This window comes from Bactrocera oleae, chromosome 3 (assembly GCF_042242935.1).
Source record: "Bactrocera oleae isolate idBacOlea1 chromosome 3, idBacOlea1, whole genome shotgun sequence".
Lineage (NCBI taxonomy): Eukaryota > Metazoa > Arthropoda > Insecta > Diptera > Tephritidae > Bactrocera > Bactrocera oleae.
This window is the reverse complement of record NC_091537.1, coordinates 10,103,503-10,126,141: the sequence shown is the minus strand read 5'-3', so window position 1 is coordinate 10,126,141 and position 22,639 is coordinate 10,103,503. Positions and strand designations below refer to the sequence as shown.

Here is a 22,639-nt window from a genome sequence, read left to right as displayed (position 1 = left end):
TCATAGAAATGATACGAACTTACGGAGTACCAAAAAACCTATATATCGGCTCAAACTTCCATCGAAAACTTCTGTGCATCTAACACGAAATGTTGCAAGTTTGCTGAACAACACTGTATCCACTCTTTCTATGTAGCTTGCCACAAATAATGCTGTAGAATTGTTGCAGTGTTCGGCATACATTCAATACGCTTGTGTATACATAAATTTGGTGCTTGCATTTTATTATCAATTTTTATATGTGTCCATTGTTGTGTATTTCATTATTCTTAGATTTTTTTTATTTTTCAATATTTTTTATTTTATTTTTATTTCTATTGTTTAGCAAATATTTCCTTTCGCGCTTTTGCTAACAGTAAACAAGGCCACTGTGGCGTGGCGGTGATTTTTGTTTTTTGTTTGTGAGTTGAACAATCTTCTTGCCACTCGGAGGCTTTGCCACCGGGCTCTACGAAAACTTTTGTTTTACATATACCCATATATACCTATATATATATATATATATATATTATTTATAATAATTTTACTTAGTTCGTGGAAGTTGTAATGCTACTTTTTAACTTGTGCGCACTGTCTGACCTCTAGTAGTTACTTCGCACGCATAATTGAAGCACTTTGCTCCTACAAAATTTTTCAACTTTTCTGATTTATCTCTGATTTAGTGAGCAAACTTTGCAATTTTTTAGGTTATGAAGTCATTAAAGATGAAATAAGTGACACCTGCGTAAAGAGTCTGTAATTTTGGGCTCTAAACTTTGTCTTTGTCTTATAGCAATGAAATAAGGTTTGTAGCATTGCTGAGTGGGTTGAGAGAAATGCCTTAAAAAATAGAAGTGCTTTATATAGTAATTATTAAAAAATACAAAAGCTGATTCCACATTTTTATACTAAAATTGTCTAGGTCTCGCGGTTACTTACTTAAAATTTTGTCGAATGCTTCTTAGCTTCGCAGTACGATTCTTCTTGAAGCCGACTCCATGACTGCTAACAATCATCACTGCTAACATCAGAAAATTTAGAGTCCCTGAAACATTTACTACTCATTTCACTTTATACGGGTTTTAGACTATATTGCCAGCTCTGATCTGTGATCTACGAGCTACTACTTATACTACTTTTTACCATAATAAGAAATATTGTGGTAAGAGTTGAGTTACTTTCTCTCTCTCTCTCTCTCTCTCTAGGCCTCTTAGCTATAAACCACTTTTGTTCTAAAAAACTCTTTGAAAAAATTTTACTTTTATTGCTTTTCTCTTCTAATTAAACATTTATCCAAATAAAAATATAAAAAATTTCGCTTTAATGCCGACTCTGACAAAGTGTTGCATTTTTGTTGTAAGCAACGGTACTTCGAAATGCACAGATATTAAATTTAGCACATAATTTCGAGTTACTGAGAAATACTATTTTAATATTAAACAAGAACAGCCTAAAGCATTCATTATAAATTCCAAGTACCTTTAAAAGTTACAGCTTAATCCATGAAATGAGAGATGCTTAGAATATTTACTATGAATTCCACTTAACAATTCAGTGTAATTTATGATTAAATCTGGCTCAGAATGGTTGCTGTTGTGAGTGAAACGCAGATTCTCCGCACCAATGCGCTTACAAAAATTTATTAAATATTGGAAAGTACAAGGACGGGCATAAGCAGTTTTCACTAGTATTGAAAAGATAGGTTTTGGACGAAATATGGTAGCACTGATAGTTTGAAGCTATTTCACGAATCTAAAGTGAATAACTTAAGCTTAGAATTATGCTTGAAAAAACAGTGCTCGGTGCCTCATCTCTTTTCTTTGTCATCCATCTTAGCAGACTACCAAATTTTCGTTTTTTACAACTTCCGTTGTAGGTCTCCAAATTATTTTAATAGCTTCTTGTGAAAAAAAAAACTTTATAAGCTTATCAAATTTTATTGTTTCGTGGGCAACATAAATTTCTGTTTCCGAATTTCCTTGTTATCAGTAATAAGTTCTGTTTTCGATGTATGTTTAAAAACCTTTTGAAAGCTCTTTAGGAAAACTTTATAATCTTAACAAGTTTTCTAGTTTCGTGATCGAAATAAATTTCTGCTGCGGATCTATATAGGGCTTTATGTAGTTTGAGAACTTTTTAGAAAAGCTTGACAAATTTTGTTCTTTTGAGGTCGCAATAAGTTTATGTTTCAGATATAGATTTTAGAAATAGGTAGTTCGAGAGCTTTTTCGGGAAAACTTTATAGGCGAATCAAATTTTGTTGTTTCGTGGTCGAAATAAGTTCTGTATCTGTAGTAAGTTTTAAAAGCTTTTGAGAGCTTTTTAGGAAAAATTTTAACAAGCTTTATAGTTTCGTGGTCGAAATAAGTTTCTGATGCTGATCTAGGTTTTAATAGTACTTATTTTGAGAACTTTTTAGAAAAAGCTTATCAGATTTGATTAAAGCTTTAGTCAACAACTTTCTCGCCTGAGATAACACTTTTTAGAAGCACTCTACACTACTGCACTTTTTGTTATGCTAATTAGTTTGAATTATATAGAAGTTCTTGCTTAGAGCTTTCATTAGAAACACAAGTCTTTGAAGCCAACTAAGAACTGAGTGCATGTTTGAAGACGTACCGTTTACTTAACCTCATGGCTTTCTAAATATATTACTAATTTCTGTTGTAAGCGTTTAGCTCTAATTTTAGCTCACTTAAAGTGAACTTGTTGAAAGTTTGTAAAAAGATTATAATTGTGCCAAAAGCTTCGCTGCAATAGTGCAAGGCAAATAAAAGTTTTGTCAAAGCGATTTCGTAAACATTTGCAAGCAAACCGTATATATATATATACGTATATATATATTTACATATATATGTATATAAGTATTTATAATTTAGCGCCGAAAAACCCATTTAATCCGCAACGGAAGTCAGCAAGTAAGTATCAACACAAAGCAGCGAGGCTTGGTTTTGGTAATTTCCACAATTTTTTCGCGCATAAATCTCCATTATTCGTTGCGTCTTCTGTTTGCGACAAAAACAAAAGCGTAGAAAGAACTTGTAATGAAATGATATACAGCCAACAAATGAGCATATCCGGTTATGCCTACACACACCCACACCAATGAAGATAGCACGACGAGCACAGATAAGACGGACGCACGACTGTGATGATACACGCGCTTGCCTAAATGGACACTTACTAAGACGAAAGGCACTTAAATGTTTGCTTTTATTTCGTTACTTTTCCATTCTCCGTACATTTATTTCTGTTTGGTTATTTCTTTGCGTCACTTAGGACGAACGCGGTGTTCATGTCTACTGCAAACAGTTTGTGAGCGCTTCATTACGTACACTTCAAACAAAAAAAAAGGAATAAATACATAAAATGAAATAAGAAAATATAGAGTAAATTTGTAAATGAGAAAAATGTGAAAAAAGAAATGGACCTAGGCCTATGGCAGCAATATATATACGACAGACAGTTAATGTGGTATAAATAGCGCAATGCGACTGCAGCTCCAGACGTGCGAGCAAAACAAACATTAGCAAAACCAAAAAAATGGAAAAGTAAAAATAAACAATAAACAATAAACAAACAAATAAAAATGAAAATAAAAGCACAAACAAAAAAAAAACGAAAGACAAACGTGAAATAAAATTACGGCCAACCAAGCAAAAGCAAAAGCAATTTCTACAAATGGAAACCTATTTTCTATGAAACAGCAATTTCGTCTGCGGTCAGTAATAATGCCGTTGGCCCCACAATGCTAACATTCCGCCGCTCAGCTGCTTAGCTTGCCGCTTGTCAATACACTTTGACATGTTCGGCGCGTTTAGCCCAGCGAAAAATGTGTCTCTTTGTAAGCACTTTTGTAGGTATGTGAGTTTGTGAGTATGCAATAGACTCATTGACATTAAGTTTCGAAATACCGCCAATGAATTTACCGCAATAGTGTTTACAATTTCGTGGCATACCCGCAGGCGCACGTAATATATTTATTTGAACAGATAGCTATAGAAACAGATATGAAAAAACTAAACTTGACGAAGCTGCGCATCAGTTATTTCCCGAAATACTTGTAATACTGCCGCCAAAAGAATAAACGAAGGTTGTTATAAGTATAAAATAAGTTGATGAACTGAAATAGGCCTTAACTGGGCAAACTATAGTCGATCGCTAGTGGCTTCAAACACAGCACATGGCAAAATTTGTCATTTTTAAATACCAGATTATTAGTATCGGCCAGGCTGTACTTTAGTTCTTTATAGCCCTTTTCGTATTGCTTTAATAGGCTTCAAAAGTTCACCGTCACCAATACTTGAGTTTTTGGATCATTATAAAATCACAGGCCAACCAGTACGAACACTAAGCTGGCTCAGCGGTGAGATTTGTTAGTACTACCAGGAAACGGTTTTTTTTTGTTTTCTTCTTTGCACTATTTTTCTAAAAAATCATATCTTTTGGTAGGCGATGATGATCTTCGCACCAAAAATGTTGACCAAATTATGAGGACTTGTTTCATACAAGATACTTAAAGTCTCAAAGAAACTATCTAAGTCATTTAGTATAATGATTTTTATCACTTTCTTGAAGTTATTCTTCAATCAAGTGAACTTTTCAGCCTCCATTTTACCTCAACGCTAACAGTATAAATATCGAATATGAGCCAAGTCGCAACTTAACTACTAATTCGTAAGTAATTGATGCAAGCGATATCTAGCGCGTTTATGCTTCACAGAATACTATGCGTGTTACCCAAACGAAATACATGCTTTTCAACTAAATTTACAAAAACCTTTTGCCTAAATTTCTTTAAGCGAAATGGTTTGATAAGGTGTTTTTCTACGACCTTCCACACGAGAGTTCCAGGAACAGATAAGATCGGCAGTAATGGAAAACATTTTTTAACCAATAATTTTTTTTCAACAACTGGCTGTTAATTCCATCAAAACTCCTTCCTAATATATTGTAGTTCTATAATTCAGTGAAAGCCATTGAAAGGGTTCCCCAAATCAAATAATTTCTGGTTTAAATATTTTTCAATTGCTGTTAAAGATCTCAAAAGTAAGCAAAACACACAACAACAACAACACTGTTGTTGTATACCGCCAACAGTGTTCATCAATTTCTCTTTATACTCCGCAATAGACTGTGCCTGACCACATGAAAGGCAGACAGACGACGAGTTATCAGCTTATGATTGAGCAGCCCAATCTATAGGTTAACCTCATTGAATGACCATCAGCTGGCCGGCCTTTCCATGCTTTCCCGCACAATTTGAACATTATTAAAGGATGGCCTACATATGCAACATGAGCACAAATAAAATAACAGCATATCCCGGATACTTGTATGGTTATGTATATGTGTGGGTGTGTGTAGTTGAACTTGAGCAATGGAAGCTTTTGTGTATTCTGCATGACGAAGGATGAGTGGGGTTTAATTTAATGTTTGCAAAGGTACTTAGCTAGTGAGTGCATGTATGTATACATGTATGTTTGCATGTATGAATGCATGTGTATACGTGTGCGTGTGTTATAGACTTGAGCATGCCCTGAGGGTATACCTTAGGTTGTAAATGATGCCAAACTTACTTGAAATGTGTGTTTCTACTTGTATTAGTATATATTTAGATATGCGTGTGTATGTGTGCGTTCACATATGAGTGCTTGTCCCTCAATGCGGGTGATTAATAATAATAATATACATATGCGTACGCACTCGCCTATTCAGAACGTTTTGTGAAGTCGTAGATATCAATACAAACGGCACATTGAAAGCCTTCACTAATCCATACATACATATATACGCTTATCAATGTTCATTGTGTATTTAGTGTTATTGAAAGCGCACTTATCTGCAAATCGAATGCGTACTCCCAACACGCTGGTCCAAACAATGCTAACATATAATCGTCTACTAAATGACAATCTCACTTCGGGCCCTAACGGTAATAACTTTAAGGCAGCCAACAGCGCTAAGCTTTAATAATACGCTATATTTATGCCGTAAAGTAGTTTTTAAGCTTCTGCAACAACAGAAAATACATAAAAGTGATTGTAATAAAATAGGCACAATTGAAATAGGCTGCTCTCTCTCTTCTCCACCCATCCACCCGAGGCATTCAGCGGTTGCTTTGTGCGCACAATTTTGCTGGCCAAGCGGTCGAGTGGTCAGCGCGACATGCAAGGATATGTCCTCTTCCCACTCCAACTTTCGAAAAACTAAAGTAATGTAATTGTAAATTTGTGCATGCACAATTGTGCGACACTCAGCGCATAGCGGCCTTTCAATGCGAGTTTAGAAAGGACATAAAAATACTGAAAGCGTGGTTCCTAGTGTCGTGTGCAGAATAATATAATATATATTTAGCTTCGCGTGGTCTCCCGCCACTCACACATTGTTTGCTCTTTCGTTATAATCACAACTTGTTGGAAGTTTTCAAAATATTTTCAATTTCAATGAAGTTTCGTTCGATTTTATTTCATTTAATGTGGCAACAATGGCAATGTGGGTCAGTACAATGAAAATATATGGCTTTGTGTGATGTTGACACGTATATTATTTGCAGGAAGTGTTGATAAAAAGGCTGTTTATGGTTTCCAGATTTTAAATGCGATATTAACTATGTGTTGATATGGTGTTTAATGATTTTTTTCTTTATGTTCTCAATTTTTTATAAGGAACGCAACGCTAATCATATATAAAACATAACACAGCATGACGTAACTTAACATACACGTAACATAATATAACACAACATAACGACGTTTTGTGACACAACATAACATAGCATAGCTTAATGCAGCATAACATAACATTACAAAATGTAAAATAGCTTACCACTGTATAACTTATTGAAAATATAATTACGAATTTACTATAACATAACGTATAACTTAACATAACGTAACAGAACCTAACGTAACGCAACGTAACGTATCGTAAAATAACACAATGTAACGTAACGTAACTTAATATAACGCAAAGTAAAATAACATAACATAAATTTACGTAACATAACATAACATAACGTTAACATAAATTTACGTAACAACATAACGACGTAACCTATTAAAGCATGATTTATTATAATAACACGCCACAATATATCAAAGCATTGATTGACACAACATTGCATAACATAAGTTGACATAACTTTACGAAACATAACATAACACCTCGAACTGCTAAACAGTATACCCCTGCACAGTTTTACTTATAAAAATGTTAATTACGTTATGTTAACATAGTGCAACATAACATGACATAGTAGAAAAAACATAACATAAGGAGATATAAAATACTTTAACACTGTATAACTTAATACAAATAAAGTTACAAATATAACATAACATAACCTAACATCATATACGAGTATCATAATTTTATGTTGTATTACATTTTAATACAACACACCATAACTTAACAGAACATTGTGTGACATAACGTAACATAGCATAGCATACGAAAACATAACATATCGTAACATAACATAACATCTCGAAGCGCTAAATAGTACACCCCTGCTTAGTTTAGTTTTACACAGTTTTACACACTTAGCATAACTTAGCATAACATAACGCAACTTAACATAACTTAGCAGAAAATAACTTTAACTCAAGAAATATAAAATAGGTTACTATGGCACAACTTAAATAAAAAAAAGTTAACATAACATAAGAAAGCATATCGTAGCATATCATGCCACTTTAATAAATAAATTAACAACTCTTAATATAACTTAACATTACATCGCTTAGCATAGCATAAATAACATAAAGCACCTAACAACTGTATTCAATATGTACCGAGATGCAGCGCATTTGACATATGTTTTACGATTGTTACGGACACTCAATCAACCTAAAATTCCAGCTTTATATTCACCACCTGCATTTGCTTGTACGTTATTGCATATTCTATGAAGAAATAATCTCGCTGTTCTACAACTGCTCCCGCTGCAATAATCCACCTGTATTTGAATTTAAACAGCATGGCGATAATTTATGCATGACAACGCCACTTTTCAGCGGAAAATCTAATTTCACTATTTCTCTCCGAAAGAGCGATAACAGCTGACAGCCACTCACCATGCCGTGGCACGGATGAAATGGCATGCAGGGCGGAAACATGACAACACGCACATAAATTGCACATACATATAACTTTTTAGCGACTAATGCTAATGCGTCGGCGATAATCTGTGGCGCTGATACGGATGGCATTAAAGCAAACTGGGCGCGCGCGCACACACACACACTCATGCGCTTATGCACCCACATATATATTTGTGTATGCAAGCGATTTCAATGCCACGCGGAGCGTATAAAAAGCAGAGTCATAAAATTTACACCAACGCATATGTGAGTTTGCATGTGTAATTGTGCACATATGTGCCTTTGTGTGCATGGATTTGTGTGTTGAAAAGCCAGAGATTTGCATTGATGATGATGGCATACAAACAGGCGCGAATGCCAACACACTGTCAGCGGCAGCCAAAACCAGCGCCAACTTACTGCGGTGGCATGCAAATATGCTTGCATGAGTTTGAGTGACGGACTAGCGGACACACTGACGGTGATCTAATGTTGCGCGTAGGTGTTGAATTTGGCGCGCTGCTCTCGCTGGCATATGCAAATCACATATGAAACATATTAGGAAATGTATGTGCATGTGTGTGAGTATAGCGCTATTCGTACACGTACATACCATACATATGCTCATGTAACAGCTGAAATGTGCGCGTATGCATCCGTTGCTGCTGCGAGATTACCGATTTTTTGCGCTCGTATGTTATGAATTTTTAATTTTCTTTTGGGAAAAAAGCCACGTAACGTCACGTAAGCTGCTTACATTGTAACGTGAGGAGTGCTGAGTGAAAAAAATAATAACTTAAAAAACAAAAGCAAAAAAAAAAACAACAAGAAAAAACAGTTGCAACGAAGCTTTAATACCTTGCACAAATACAAAAGATTCGTAGCAACAACTTGATTTTGATCGGTAAGTTTGTATGGCAGCTATATGCTATAGTGATCCGACCAAAACAATTGCTTTGGATATCATTTTGTATATTTGATCTTAGTCAATAACTCATGTGCCAAATTTTATGATCTTATCTCCTCAAATGAAAAAGTTTTGCATACAAGCACTTGATTCCGCTCCTTCAGTTTGTATGACAGCTATATGCTATAGTGGTCCGATATCGGCGGCTCCAACATATTAGCAGTTTCTTAGAGCGAAAAGTATGTGTGCACAATTTCAGATCGATATCTCAAAAACTGAGGGATTACTTCGCTTGTATACAAACAGGCGGACGGATCGACAGACTGACAGATCAACAGACAGACATGGCTAAATCAGCTCATCATGCTTATCATTTATATATATATATTATAAGGTCACCGTCTTTTCCTCCTGGTTGTTATAAACTTCGTGGCAAACATAATATAGTACCCTGTTCAGGGTATAAAACCGAACAATACTGTATTGGAAGTAAGCGAACGGGTGACAGCGGGAACTTTTATTTACTAACTTTTGCTGCCGCTGCATTTTTATACACTCGATTTTTATGAAACTTTACTATCGACAAAAGACTTTTTTGTTGAGGCGCACGTACGTGTATACGCAGCGATATGGCAACGGCGATGCCAACGACAACTGGCATAAAGTCGTATCTTCCCAAGGTTTAGCCAAGCACTTTCGCATATAAAATTTAAGCAACTCTTGCAGCATTTCGGAAATGAACTTCTTAGCAATGGAATCCCTTAAAATCCCCAAAGCAAGATGCATTTGCAACGTACTAAAGTATGTGCATATATATAGATGTGTGTATGTATGAGCTTAGTAATTGTTTGCCATATTCTTTATACAGTTCGTTTTTTGTTGTCAAACACGAGAACAGAATAGTAAGCACGACGAAAGAATGGTGGATATTGAAACTCGTATTTTCAATTTTCTACTTCAATTCCTTGCAGCCGCCACAAAAGCTCTGCGCTTGTCATTGTGCTGGCTGCCCTACACAATACACATATACCATACACATAAATGCAAGGTAATGTGTGCGTTTTTGACAAAGCGTTGCACATATGAAAAACGTGCAACACAAGCCGGCGCCTTCTTGCCACAATGCCACAATGCAGGCAGGTCGTCTTCATTGTAGTGGCTTGCCACCTACTCGGAAAACAATATAATTATGTGCACACACACACACACACACATACAACGAAGTGCATAGCACAATTGTTGCATGCCAACGGTAGTGTGTTTGCATTTTTATGCTTGTAATCGTAACTCGATTACACTTGCTGCATTTAGTAGTTTACTTTACTCTTCACTTCCCCTATTGCCCTCAAGCATCTAACTGGTACTTGCTTGCCACACTTGCAGTACACATCTATATTTATCGAGTTTGCAACGCTACTTCCCGCATTTGCAATCTATTCACATCATTCGTTTTATGCGGGCACCTTACCACAATCAGCATAGCCTTTGTTGTGGCTCTTCATGTGATCAGGTCTTACGCTTTTGAAGTGGAGCAGAGCATTGTTGATTATATTTGTGTTTGTATGAAAGCCCTTCACGAAACCACTTCGTTGCAGGTAGTAACGGTGACGAGTTCCTTACGAGGCTTGCGTACATGCTAACTGTCTTCGATTCGCCAAGCGTTGGAGAGTAGTGAGGAATCGAAGGTGCTACTATGTTACTTGATTTACTTACTCCACCATCTCTTGAGTAACCTCTTTCTCTTTCACATTTTTTGTTAGGTAGACATACCAAACTGTTATCAAAAGCAAACTGATTTCATGAAGAGTGGTTGCAAGGCCTTTGAGTTGAAGTTGAAAACCACAGAAACAACAACTTTGCTTGCTGTTGCAGTGCAATCAGTAGAAAGTCGTTATCAGCAGCTTTGAAATTTTGAAAAAGCATTCGGTACCAGGTTGGTGTCTTTCGTCGAGTTGCGGAAATTTCGTAAAAAAAAACCTCCATGCATTTCTAGACTATTGAAAAGCTTCGTGAAAGCTTGCTTTATGTCCATCGAGATGCTGTCGTTATTTAAGAAAGCTTCCTACACTATGTAAATTTTTATAGATCAGCGGTGAAATCGATTTTTAAATAGAAGATCCATTATCGATTGTAGCATACACAAAGTCTAACTTCTATGTAAGCTACTGGTTCCGAGCCAGAGCGAGAAATATTGAAACTGCGTTTGCACTCCTCACATCGGTTGTGCAGGTGTTAATTTTAAATTATATTTATTCAAGGAAGCTATGCGAAAGTAAAAATATGAAAGCCAGTCTGTAGTCAGCTGATCAGAGAAATAAGACAAAACGTTAATTTTGGTTGCACTGAAGCTTTATACCCTTCACAAATACAAACTATTCCTTACAATCACTTGATTCCGCTCTTTCAGTTTGTATGGCAGCTATAAGTTATAATGATCCGATCTGAACCATTTCTACGCAGACTGCTCCATTGTCTTAGATCACAATCCAGGCCAAATTTCTTGCAGATATCTCGTCAATTAAAAAGGCTTTACATATAGGCATTTTATTCCAATCGTTTAAAAAATCGACTCAATTCGTCATGCTGATCATTTATTTATAGGTATAAGTCTTCGACGTTTCTTTCTGAATGTTACAAACTTCATGGCAAAATTAATATATGCTGTTCAGGGTATAAAAAATTGCGGTAGTTCAAATTAAGATTCAGGCTCTCTTTCATTCAGAAAAAGTTACAAAATGGCGAAATTTGTTTGTCGAAGGCATTATATGAGTTTTAAGACTGAACGTCAAATGACACGCAACTTTTTCGTTCCTCAAGTCAATATCAGTTGCTTAAGTGCTAAGCCTAACAAGAGCCTAACAATGTGGCAGCAACGGTGGCAAACCTCATCTAAAGGACGATGGACCCACAGACTAATTCCGGACATTCATTCGTGGATAGACAGACGACACGGGGACCTAAATTTCCAGCTAACCCAAATACTGAGTGGGCATGGATGCTTTAGAAAGGATCTATTCCTATTTCAACATGATGTTAGTCCGTTTTGTCCGACGTGTACAGAGTGCATAGAAGACTCTGAAGACGTATTTTTTCAGTGCCCCCGTTTTTTGAATATTAGGGAAAAGTTAAAATCTACACTCGGTAGTCTAACGGTGGAAACCTTGACAGCACATATGTGTCAGTCTTTTGATAAATGGAAAGCTGTCAGCGAAGCGTCAGCTTTAATTATGACAAAACTGAGATACTTACAACAGATTAGGAGTCAGTCAGTCCGTACGGTAGAGGAGTCTTAAATGTCCTTTTCTCTCCCATGAAGTAATACTTAATCCGGTGGTTCCGTGGGAGAGATATGAGATGGGAGTAGGTTAGGCTTAGCGGATTAAAGTTCCGCACTTCGGCTTTCGATGCTTCCCCCTACTATAAAAAAAAAAACAAAAAAAAAAAACAAAAGTGCTAAGCAATCGATCTTCGAAGGAAAAAAATGTTTCAGAATTGACCGAAGACATTTTTTGTAAAAAAGAGCACAGACTTCTCTTACAATATTTGTTTATTTTAATGTAAAAATTTCATGCAATGAAATACGTTAAATACCGATTATTCTGCGTGAACATACTAATTAATCAAATGGTAACCGGGTAACCTGCGGTCAAAATTTATACACAGCTAGGTAGATTTTGCAAACAACACGTCCGCGCAAACACATTTGCCTATGCGGCTGTATAGTAGATAGTTAGGTGAACGAAAAACCCACGCATGAATAAGTTATCCTTTCAGCCAGGTCATGAACAGGGGAAAGCAACTTCTCTTGTGACAAAACAGACAGACTTTCTTAGTTTATTTCCGTCTTTACGTAAGCTGCATAGGTGTATTTGTGTGTGCGTGTGTGTGTTTGTGCGACCAGAACTAAAACCTCAAAAGCACTCCAACAGCCAGCTACTTAATCACTAACCTCACTCGGTTACTTAGTTATGCAAACTACCGGCAACAGAGGCACTTCTCAAGTTACCCGGCGACACGGCACGACACGACCCCCACGCCCGTCATTGGCGTAATGAAAAATGTTTGCAATGCTGCAAAGCGAAAGTAATAAATGTTTGAAATGTCAGTGCGTAAATGGCAAATGCTATATCACTATTAATCCATACAAATATATCTACAGAGACGCATGCCTACATAGCTACTTGTAGACATACACATACTGGTGGCTACCACATGCGCGCTCAAGTGTCTTCTTCAAAGGACGCAAACCCTTTGGGAGGCGGCGGCAAGCGCTTAAAAATTAAAATGCTACGCTTATCTAGCTTGCTCCGAGAAAATGTAATTACAAGCAGGCGCACGCGCCGCCTTTTACCAACAGTTAAGTATTGCTTGGTGCGCTGGCGGTGGGCGGTTGCGTTTCATGTTGCAGGGCAATAAAGTCTCAAAATGTCTCGAAGTAATTACACATTCTCGACTTTATTTTGGCAATCAAATTTTTATATTCATATTTTAGTAGGCAATTATTTTGAACGATTGCAGACGAAACAAATTTGAAATGCAGACACTCAAAGTGAAAAGATTACCGGTACTGGCTGCTCTGAATTAGTTGAGATATATTGCTAATTTTTAGCGATAAAGAACTTTAATTTGTAGTGGTGTGTAGCTAAGATGCCTCGAAATTGTGTCTTAATTCTTTAATTCAATCAGTCAATTTATAATTTTTTCAAACTTCAGACGTTGATCGGAGACACTAGGGGTTTAAACATACACATTCCTTAGAATATTGACTCTAAAGGTTAGTTGGTTGGTAGAAAAATGAACGCAGAAGTATGACCCTCATTAACTTCATTGTTTTTCTCAGTTGTAACCAACTGCCTAATATGTTTTCAGTTGGAACATTGGAAGCCGAACCCAAACACTGACGGCTGGCAATTCATAGAGAGAGGTTGAAAGATTTTTAGTCTATCCGCCATTAGCACTACCCGAAAGTGCTTTTGTGTCACGCCCTGTATTGCTAATGTACCAAGCACATTACTTAAAGTAACGCTTTAAGATGCCGCATGTCCTAGAAGAGTTTAACGAAACCGCATTTCCGATTACACCTGAGCTTACCAACTGGTCTGCCTTTTCATATCCTTCTATTCCCGTATAAATGGATGCCCAAATGATGCTCATCGATTTTTTCACTACAAGTCTAGTTATTGCCTCCGTACTACATAATTTTATATCACAATGAGCTTCCTAAAGGGCGAGGTGTATTGGAAGACAGCCACTCTACTTAATCTACCTACATAATTTTATACAGTGAGATTTCATATTCAGTAGGATTTCATATTAGCGCTACGGATAGCCTTTATTGCCGCTTGGCTGTCCACTAGAAGATTAATAGACTTGCTGTTTAGAACCGAAGCCGACTATACGGCCTGAAAGACTAAACTTTGTAGTCATTATGTGGATTGCTAAAGAGGAAGCCGGCTCCTGTTTCTGTTTCAACATTTTTGATCCACTGTACTGTTAAGTTCAATATCAAGAACGTGTAAAATATCATGCCGTGAGGCTGAGCCTGGTTCCGATGGCCTAGATCTTTGAGCCGACTGGCCGTAAGCACTGCATCATACTTCACTTTGGTATGTACTGGCCGGATATCGATAACGGTTTCCATAGCCTTTATTGAGGTGGTTTTCATAGCGCCTGTAATCCTCAGCAAACGGGTGCACAACACTTTTGCAGAGGTTTGATGCAGCAATTTTTCATTAGTGCCTTCCACCATATCAACGCATCAACTATAAATATGAGACGGTTGACACTTACGTAGAGCCAAGACTCATTGTTGGTTATTGAAATTTTCCAGTTTCCTTTCACATTCAGCGGGTTCTTAGATATTATTATTTGATTTTCTGCGGGTTTATAACCCACTTAAATTTTAAATTTTAAGCTGACTTTTAAACGGGGACGTTGCCAAAAAAATCTTGCTACTACACATAGCCGAGTCTTTTTTTTCAAGGCTCTCTGCTGAAATCCTATAATAACACACTGAACAGGGTATATTCAGTTTGCCACGAAGTTTGTAAAATCCAGAAGGTTACGTCGGAGACCCTATAAGATTTATATATAAATGATCAGCATGACGAACTGAGTCAATTCGGCCGTCGGTCCGTCTGTCAGTATATAAGCGAAGTAGTCCCTCAGTTTTTGAGATATCGATCCGAAATTCAGCACACGTTCTTTTCTCTCTAAGAAACTGCTCTTTTGTCGGAACCTACGATATCGAACCATTATAGCATATAGCTGTCATATAAACTGAACGATCAGTATCAAGTGTTTATATGGAAAACCTTTTCATTTGACGAGATATCTGCAAGAAATTTTGTCTGGATTGTTGTCTAAGGTAACGGTGTAATCTCCGAAGAAATTAATCAGATCGAGTCACTATAGCATATAGTTGCCATACAAACTGATCGATCAAATTCCAGTTCTTGTAGGAATCTTTTGTATTTGTTAGGAGTATTATAGCTTGGGTGCAGCTTTTTCTTGTTTTATCTTAACTAACTGCAAGAGTTTAGGTTAGGTGTCAGTTGTTTGTAATGCAGCTCTTGTTGGTTCTAGGGTGATTGTCTGTGATTCTAAATTACCTGAACTTAGGTTATATGGAGTCAGAAATCATCTAAACTGCCCTCAGGTTACTACTTTAGTATGAAGAAGGTACATGCACTAAAAGAGGAATCTCTAAACAATTTTTCACTGAAGATTTTAAAATAATTATAAAATTGAGCGTTTCATTCAAAACGCTGATGCCTGCTTTATAAATTGTTGTAATGCTTTAAGAAAATGCTGTAAAATTCCATTTAACCTTATTGTCATTGTAAAAGTTCAGGCAGAGCCGGCTAATAATAAATGAGTAATAAGTGTATGCTTTTGCAAAAGCACCGAAGAAATTTAGCAAAAAAGATGTATAATACAGGAAACGCAATAATCCCGGAAGCCTTAATGTGTCAAGTAGAAGAAATACTTTTTGTTGTGCTCTTACATTGTCCACTCATATTTGTAAGCATTTCAAAATTACAATGTTACACTTAGCATCTGAACCAAATTAATTCGTCAAAAGTAATATTGCCCAAAATTAATATTTCAAATTTTAATCAAAATTCACATTCCCTACAAAAGTTTCAATTTACATGCCGGAATATATTTTGCATTAAATTAGCAAATAATTTGCCTACTTAACCCAAATATTGCTTTTTGCTCTCTCTCTCTCTGCAGCGGCCACAAACGGCGCACACACACAAAGTATATATATATATTGCTCTCTGTCTAGGTCGAAATTAAGTTTTTGTCGTTTAAGCGCAAATAATTGCAGGCCGAATGAACGAATGAATGTAAATATTAAAACCACTCGACTGGCACAGAAACAACAAGCTCGCCACAAAGCACCTAACCTTTGGGTGCTGCCACCACCTTCTGCTCGTCGCATTCATCTTTCTAACTCCCTGCCATTTGCCCTGTTTGGCCTTTCTGTTGTGCTGTTGTTGACATTTACCCTTTTTGTCATTCCGAGAGTCCTAGCCACAGCCAGAATCTCGGGGGCACAATGTGGTTGCACCCATACACTTGCCATTTGTATGCGCCAGCCAATTGTGTCGACCTGCTGCGTTTTGTTGCGGTTGTTGCATTTATTATTGTTGTTGTTATGTTTATTTTATTTGGTACTAGTTTCGGTAGCAAAACTACTTTGAAATGTTAATTAAGCAGGTAGCAGCGCCTCGGCTATTTCAAAAGCCAATTTAATTAATATTTAAATGACTTTAATATGGGGCCAAATACGTAAGTTTACGAGTTCAATTTTGTGTTTGTTTAATTATTTATATGCCATGTACTCCCTTGTGCATGCCCCTACGCTTTGGCACCGCTCATTTACATACTTTTTCTTCTTCTTTCTCTGTTCTCGTGTCAATTTCATTACAGCTCATTGTGGAAATCAACAGCCAAGTGGCGCTCTTCCGTGATATGCTAATACATGTGGGCCAAGCAAGGGACTGCCCCGAATTGCGAGAGAAGATTCGTAAATTGCGCCGAACTTGCGTGGAGGCGTGCAAACACACGGGTCAGATAATCATGCCCCAAGTGAAAAGGTGAGTGTTGCTCAAAATAATAAAATACATTTGGATTGGAGAGGAGGTGTGTAGTACATTAACTTGTTTGTGTGAAAAATGGTTGTAAAAAATTGGCAATGGAAGTGGTAGGTGGTAGCAATAACTAGAAATGAAATTTGTTGTTGACTTTATTAAATAATGAATTATTCATGGCGCTCATCTTGTCTATTTATAATTTACAGTCAATACAAGCTCACTGTTAACGTTATCTGTATTCTTATTATGTACGTATAACTTGATATTCAATCTCGAAATTTTTTGTGTATAATCCCGAAATTTCGGGATTCTGAAAATCAAAATTTTTTACTCAATTTTGAGAAATTTAGGCTTTAATGCCTTGAGATATGTTCTACGTTTTGAAAATAAGATTTCTGTGTCTCAAAAGTAGTTTTTATATCCGAATTTTAACCATATATTTGTACATACAAGTATGTAAGTAGGTATGTACATTTAATTTGTTTCACCAGCGTAATTCTTTCAAATACACATCAATCGACAGAAAATGTGCAAGTTTTCAGGTTCGCACACTAAAGCAAAACTCACCGGCGCCTTTTGATAATAATATTGCAGTTTCAGATTCCAAACATCACAAAATCCCTAAAAGGATCAAATTGAAAATACACCAATATCACCGACTTAAAGCAATATTTCCGAAAAACATCTTTTGCGTTTGAATTTAAAAGTAATTAACCCAGCAAAAATAAAAAAAAACTGACTTACTGAGAAATGCTAATCCCGAATTTAAGAATATTTTCTCTTGTCAGTTTCACAGAAAAATAAGTTACAAATCTATTTAGCTGAAAAGAGATAAATTAAATTTTGCGTTAAAATAACTATGTAGTCCCGAATCATCGGGATCCCGAAATCTAGTCCCGAAATTTAAAGTTCTTGAAAATGATATGAGAAATGTGAAATATGATTAAATAGCTATTTACATTTTTACTCAAGTTACCTATTCATAAGATATACTTAATATATTATGGTCCAAAATTTTAATTTTCTTAAAAAAATATCTGAATACTATTTTTTGTTTGTACGATATAACATACAAGTATGTGAGTTAAACTTATAAGTATTTTCGATATTCAAAACCTAACCTACACTAAAAATGAACTGGTAATACCTAGCATTCCAGTGAAATTTACAAAATACCGTTATTAAAGCATCATTTTCATACTTTTATTTATAGTATAAGCACTTTCCGCTATTCACCGTACCTCCTTCATCACTATTTTAAGCAATTTACAATGTTATTAAAAATAATTTTTCAATAATCCCGAAAAAGGTTTATTTTGGTTGCCTGCGTAAAAAATATCCATATTTATTTGCCACAATAAACTTGTATTCAAACTACCATCAAATAAACAATCCTTGAAATTCGTACAGAAAGGGTAATAAATACATTAAATACCCCTTGAATTCGTACAGAAAGGTTATTAAATACATTAAATACCCCTTGAATATAAAGGGTTTCGATGTAGTATTTCATTTAATTTCCATGCGTGATATCAAAACTTTAAACCATCAAATATATTTTTCCAACTTATTTCCAGTAATTTACATGTAATTACATAACCAAGTTGACCATAGTAGCAAAACATGTAATCAATATGGGAAAGTTTGCGAATTTTTTCATTGGTTAGGATTTAAAATATCAGCAATTTAAAGTTTTTAAACATTTCTTTTACATGAACTCATATACACGCACGGAAAGCAAGCAGTATCTTTTTATGTATAGCAACCTTTACATTAGGTTTGAGGTTATGCCTTTTTATGTTTAATTCTATGGTAACTTTTTTTTTTAAAAAAGCATGTATATTTGTTTGCCATTTGAAGCAAGATATTAAAAGTTGAGTCAAGCGAGGTATGATAATATATGCAATCGAATACTTCACTACCACTTCAAGATGTCAAAGTACAGTTTATGGAAATGACTGCTTTTATGAATACTCTCGCGGGGCATCTTTTTTGTAATTTGTTTCTTCCCTAAATAAGGTGTTAATTGAAAATGAGTCTTCTTCTTCTTTGACATCATATTGAGCCAACCAAATCTTTACCCATTATTTTAAAGCCCGCCTAAAGTAGGCATACTTTTATAAAAATAATCCAATCAACTAATTTACTCTCCGCATAAATGAAGAGCCCAATTAATGCTTACCAACATATTCAAAAATGTTGATTTTGAGCTGAAAGTTAATTAAACGCAGCTCATATGTTGTTTGCTGTTGCATTCAAAGCCTTTATAATATACTTCCTGCTATCAATGCATTTATTTCCCTGCAGTGCAGAATTTTGATTAAACTTTCCGCGCCAATAATATTCCATGCATGTTGTACTCGTACGTATGAATAGATGATGTATTTGTGCATTGATTTTTCACTTAAAGCGGCGGCAATGCGCCACCACTATCAAATCACGTTTTAATCAACACCTCCACGCGGCAACGCTCATGAAATACATACTCGCACAATTGATTGAATTTAATAATTAATATGCATGAGCCCAAAGCGGTATGAAAGCAGAGCTCGCTCTTGCTCCTTGTAGTGGTGTCTGCTTGAAGTGGCATTATCTCTGCATTAAACATGGAGAAGACCGCGCGAAAAGCTTGCATGTAAGCGTAGTGCGCGCTCGAAACCACAGTCATGCTGAGTGGACATAAAATTATTAAATTGAAATTTAAATAAGCACTTGGTGCTATGTAGTAATTGCATTCAATAAGAGGTGATTAAATGCGCTTAATGAAATAAATGAACCGTGGCTGCTTAATATTTATTATGTACATAATTATCAATTCAAACTATCATACAAAGTTTATTTATACAGATAATCTAAAGTTTTTTATATCTATAACACATCGTAATCTGTGATATGTGATCACTTCGTAGTGGTTTAAATCGCACAATTAACCGATTCATGAAATCACATCAGATATCATGGATTAGATCATGTAATATCACATCACATGTAATATATATAATATAACATATTTACATCATATGAAAAACCGATTCATATCATACACATTGAGTAAACTCAATCCATATAAGATACCATCGAATTACCATTGCTTCTTAAATTAAAGCATATTGGATATGTAATATGAGATTAGCAGAAGTTAATTATTCACACATTTTATCAGATTATGTAATATCACATCACAAGATACCAGATCAGATGTTATCAGATTACTTTACAAAATATATCTTCACATGATACCAGATCAAATGTCATGATCACTTCATGCAATATCACATCACTTGACTCGAGATCAGCTATTATCATTATACTTCATTAAATGTTACATCACATCATACCTGATCAGTTTAGGTAGCGAATTTGCCAACTCACACCATATCAAATCACGTCTTACAATATTATAATATATAAAATTAGATCAAATTAATTGATATTACAATCTAACAAGAAAATATCATCCGCAATCCCGCAAGCTTCATTGATGTCGAAAAGCTTAGGCTGAACACATATGTGCATATCAAGCAGAAACGGATCCATTGGGGTTGGTGAGATTTCAATTCAAATTCAGAATAATTTACGAAGTAAAATCAATCTTAAAAATATGTTGGAAGGAAAAACCACTCCAGAAAGAAATACTCGATCCGCCACTGATATCAAGTAAGGGAGTAAAGCAACGGTATGGAAGCACTTACCCATCTAACAAGCAACCAAAATGAGATTATCAAATGTAAATGAATATACATTTTTCTACTGATTTTACCATTGCTTCGCACTGTACAACACTACTTATCTTACGCATCTGTCAAATAAAACTCATTAATCTCATTAATCTCACGCAAAAAGAGAATATAAAAAAATATGTGCGGAAATTTCGTAAGACCTATAGCTACACTACACTGTCGTTAATGATAATAGCATATGTGAAAATATATGCATATATGTATGTGTACACTGCCAACAGATAAGCATATTTTTACGCATCGAATTACCAATAATAATAACGCCAAAGGCAACAAAAAATTTTAATAAATGCTCCTGCAGCGATCTCCTGTCTGACAGTATGCTCCGTAAATACTCGTACGCTTTCAGCACTCTTCTTCGAACTGATTGCCGATACTTCGAATCGTTTTAATATGAAATCTCAGCCACAGTGACAAGAAAATCCTGAACGCAAGTGCTACAAGTAATACCTACAAGTATGCCTATGTATGTGTGCACTTATGTGTGTGTTACATATAGGTATAAGCTAGCAAGTTTTTCCACTTCATATGCCATCCCTTATCCCTCCCCCAACTGACACACTCAACTTTCCATGTGATTTATCATTTTCCAACAACAATAAATTGCTCATAAATGCATTGTGTATTGGTTACAAATACGCACACACACACACACAAGCAAGTTGTCTGTGCATACTTTGGCAGTGTTTGTCAACAGGAAATGAATGATGCTCGAATTGACGAAGTTTATTTATTTATTTTCGTGCTTGCGATGATTTCAATGCGATTTTTTTGTCAATAGCACATAATACATACACATACAAATACACTCGTATACATACATATATACATTTTTAATGCGCCAAATATTGCTGGTACGAGCATCAGGTATATACAGTTTATATTTTCGCCGGATATTCCTAGTATCCGCATTTTTTATCATCGGCGTGTTTGTTTTTAGAGTGCGTGTGTGTGTCTAACTGTATCTTAACGCACGTTTTATGTATAAATATTGAATTTTGCGCCATCACTGGCATGACACTGACACGAAAGAGTTAAAAACGCTAAATTTATTTTCAATTATTTTTAATTTTTTTTTCAATGCACGTATTGCTGAAATCTCGTTGTTCTTTCGTTGGCACTAACTTGCAATCAATCATTGTTTGTCGGCTGCGCATTTTAGATTCGTTTGCAATTTTTACGATTGGAAATATTTGTGAAAAATAAATATGCAAATGGGAAATATGATTTTTATATAATAATAATTCAACAAATTCATAGTTCTCACTAGACAAATTTTGTTAGTTATTTTATTTTTATTTGCTTGGGAAATTATTTTCAGACTAAAAAAAATTTAAAATTGACACTAAACCATATTTCTCATGGTCTCATAGTAACAAAAAGGGTATTAGTTGAAAACACAAAAATAAGCTTTAAATAAATAAAATAGTTTTGATGAGAGAAAGGCAGAGATAGATAGTAAGAGAGAAAGACATAAATATAGATACACAGAGAGAGAGAGGACATATAGAAAGAACGAGAGATATAGTAATGAGAAATGAGATAGCGATAAGGTAAGTTAAAGATAGGCAAAGGGATAGTGGGAGAGAAGTAGATCACGTTAGAAAACCAATAATTTAATTATCTGTGATCAGAAGTGTTTAGACAAAGAGATAGTGGTAGAGAAACAGAGCTTGATAGAGAGAGAAAGAGAGAGAAAACTGAGAGATAACTCACAAAGTCTTTCATCGTTTTGTCAGAGAACCAATGATTTAATAAATTTTAAAATTAATAATTGCAAAGGCAAGGCGATTCTGGGAGACTTTACCTAACATCTTATTTTAG

The 22,639-nt window shown here is 35.5% G+C and overlaps 1 protein-coding gene across 1 annotated transcript in view; it reads left to right on the top strand.

Annotated features, from left to right (window-relative positions):
• dcma (decima) overlaps nucleotides 1–22,639 on the top strand; it is a 51,463-nt gene that overhangs the window by 7,375 nt on the left and 21,449 nt on the right. The window contains exon 2 of the mRNA XM_036370260.2: nucleotides 16,912–17,078. Within this exon, the coding sequence (XP_036226153.1) occupies nucleotides 16,912–17,078 (167 nt within the window). The remainder of the gene's footprint in view (nucleotides 1–16,911; nucleotides 17,079–22,639) is intronic.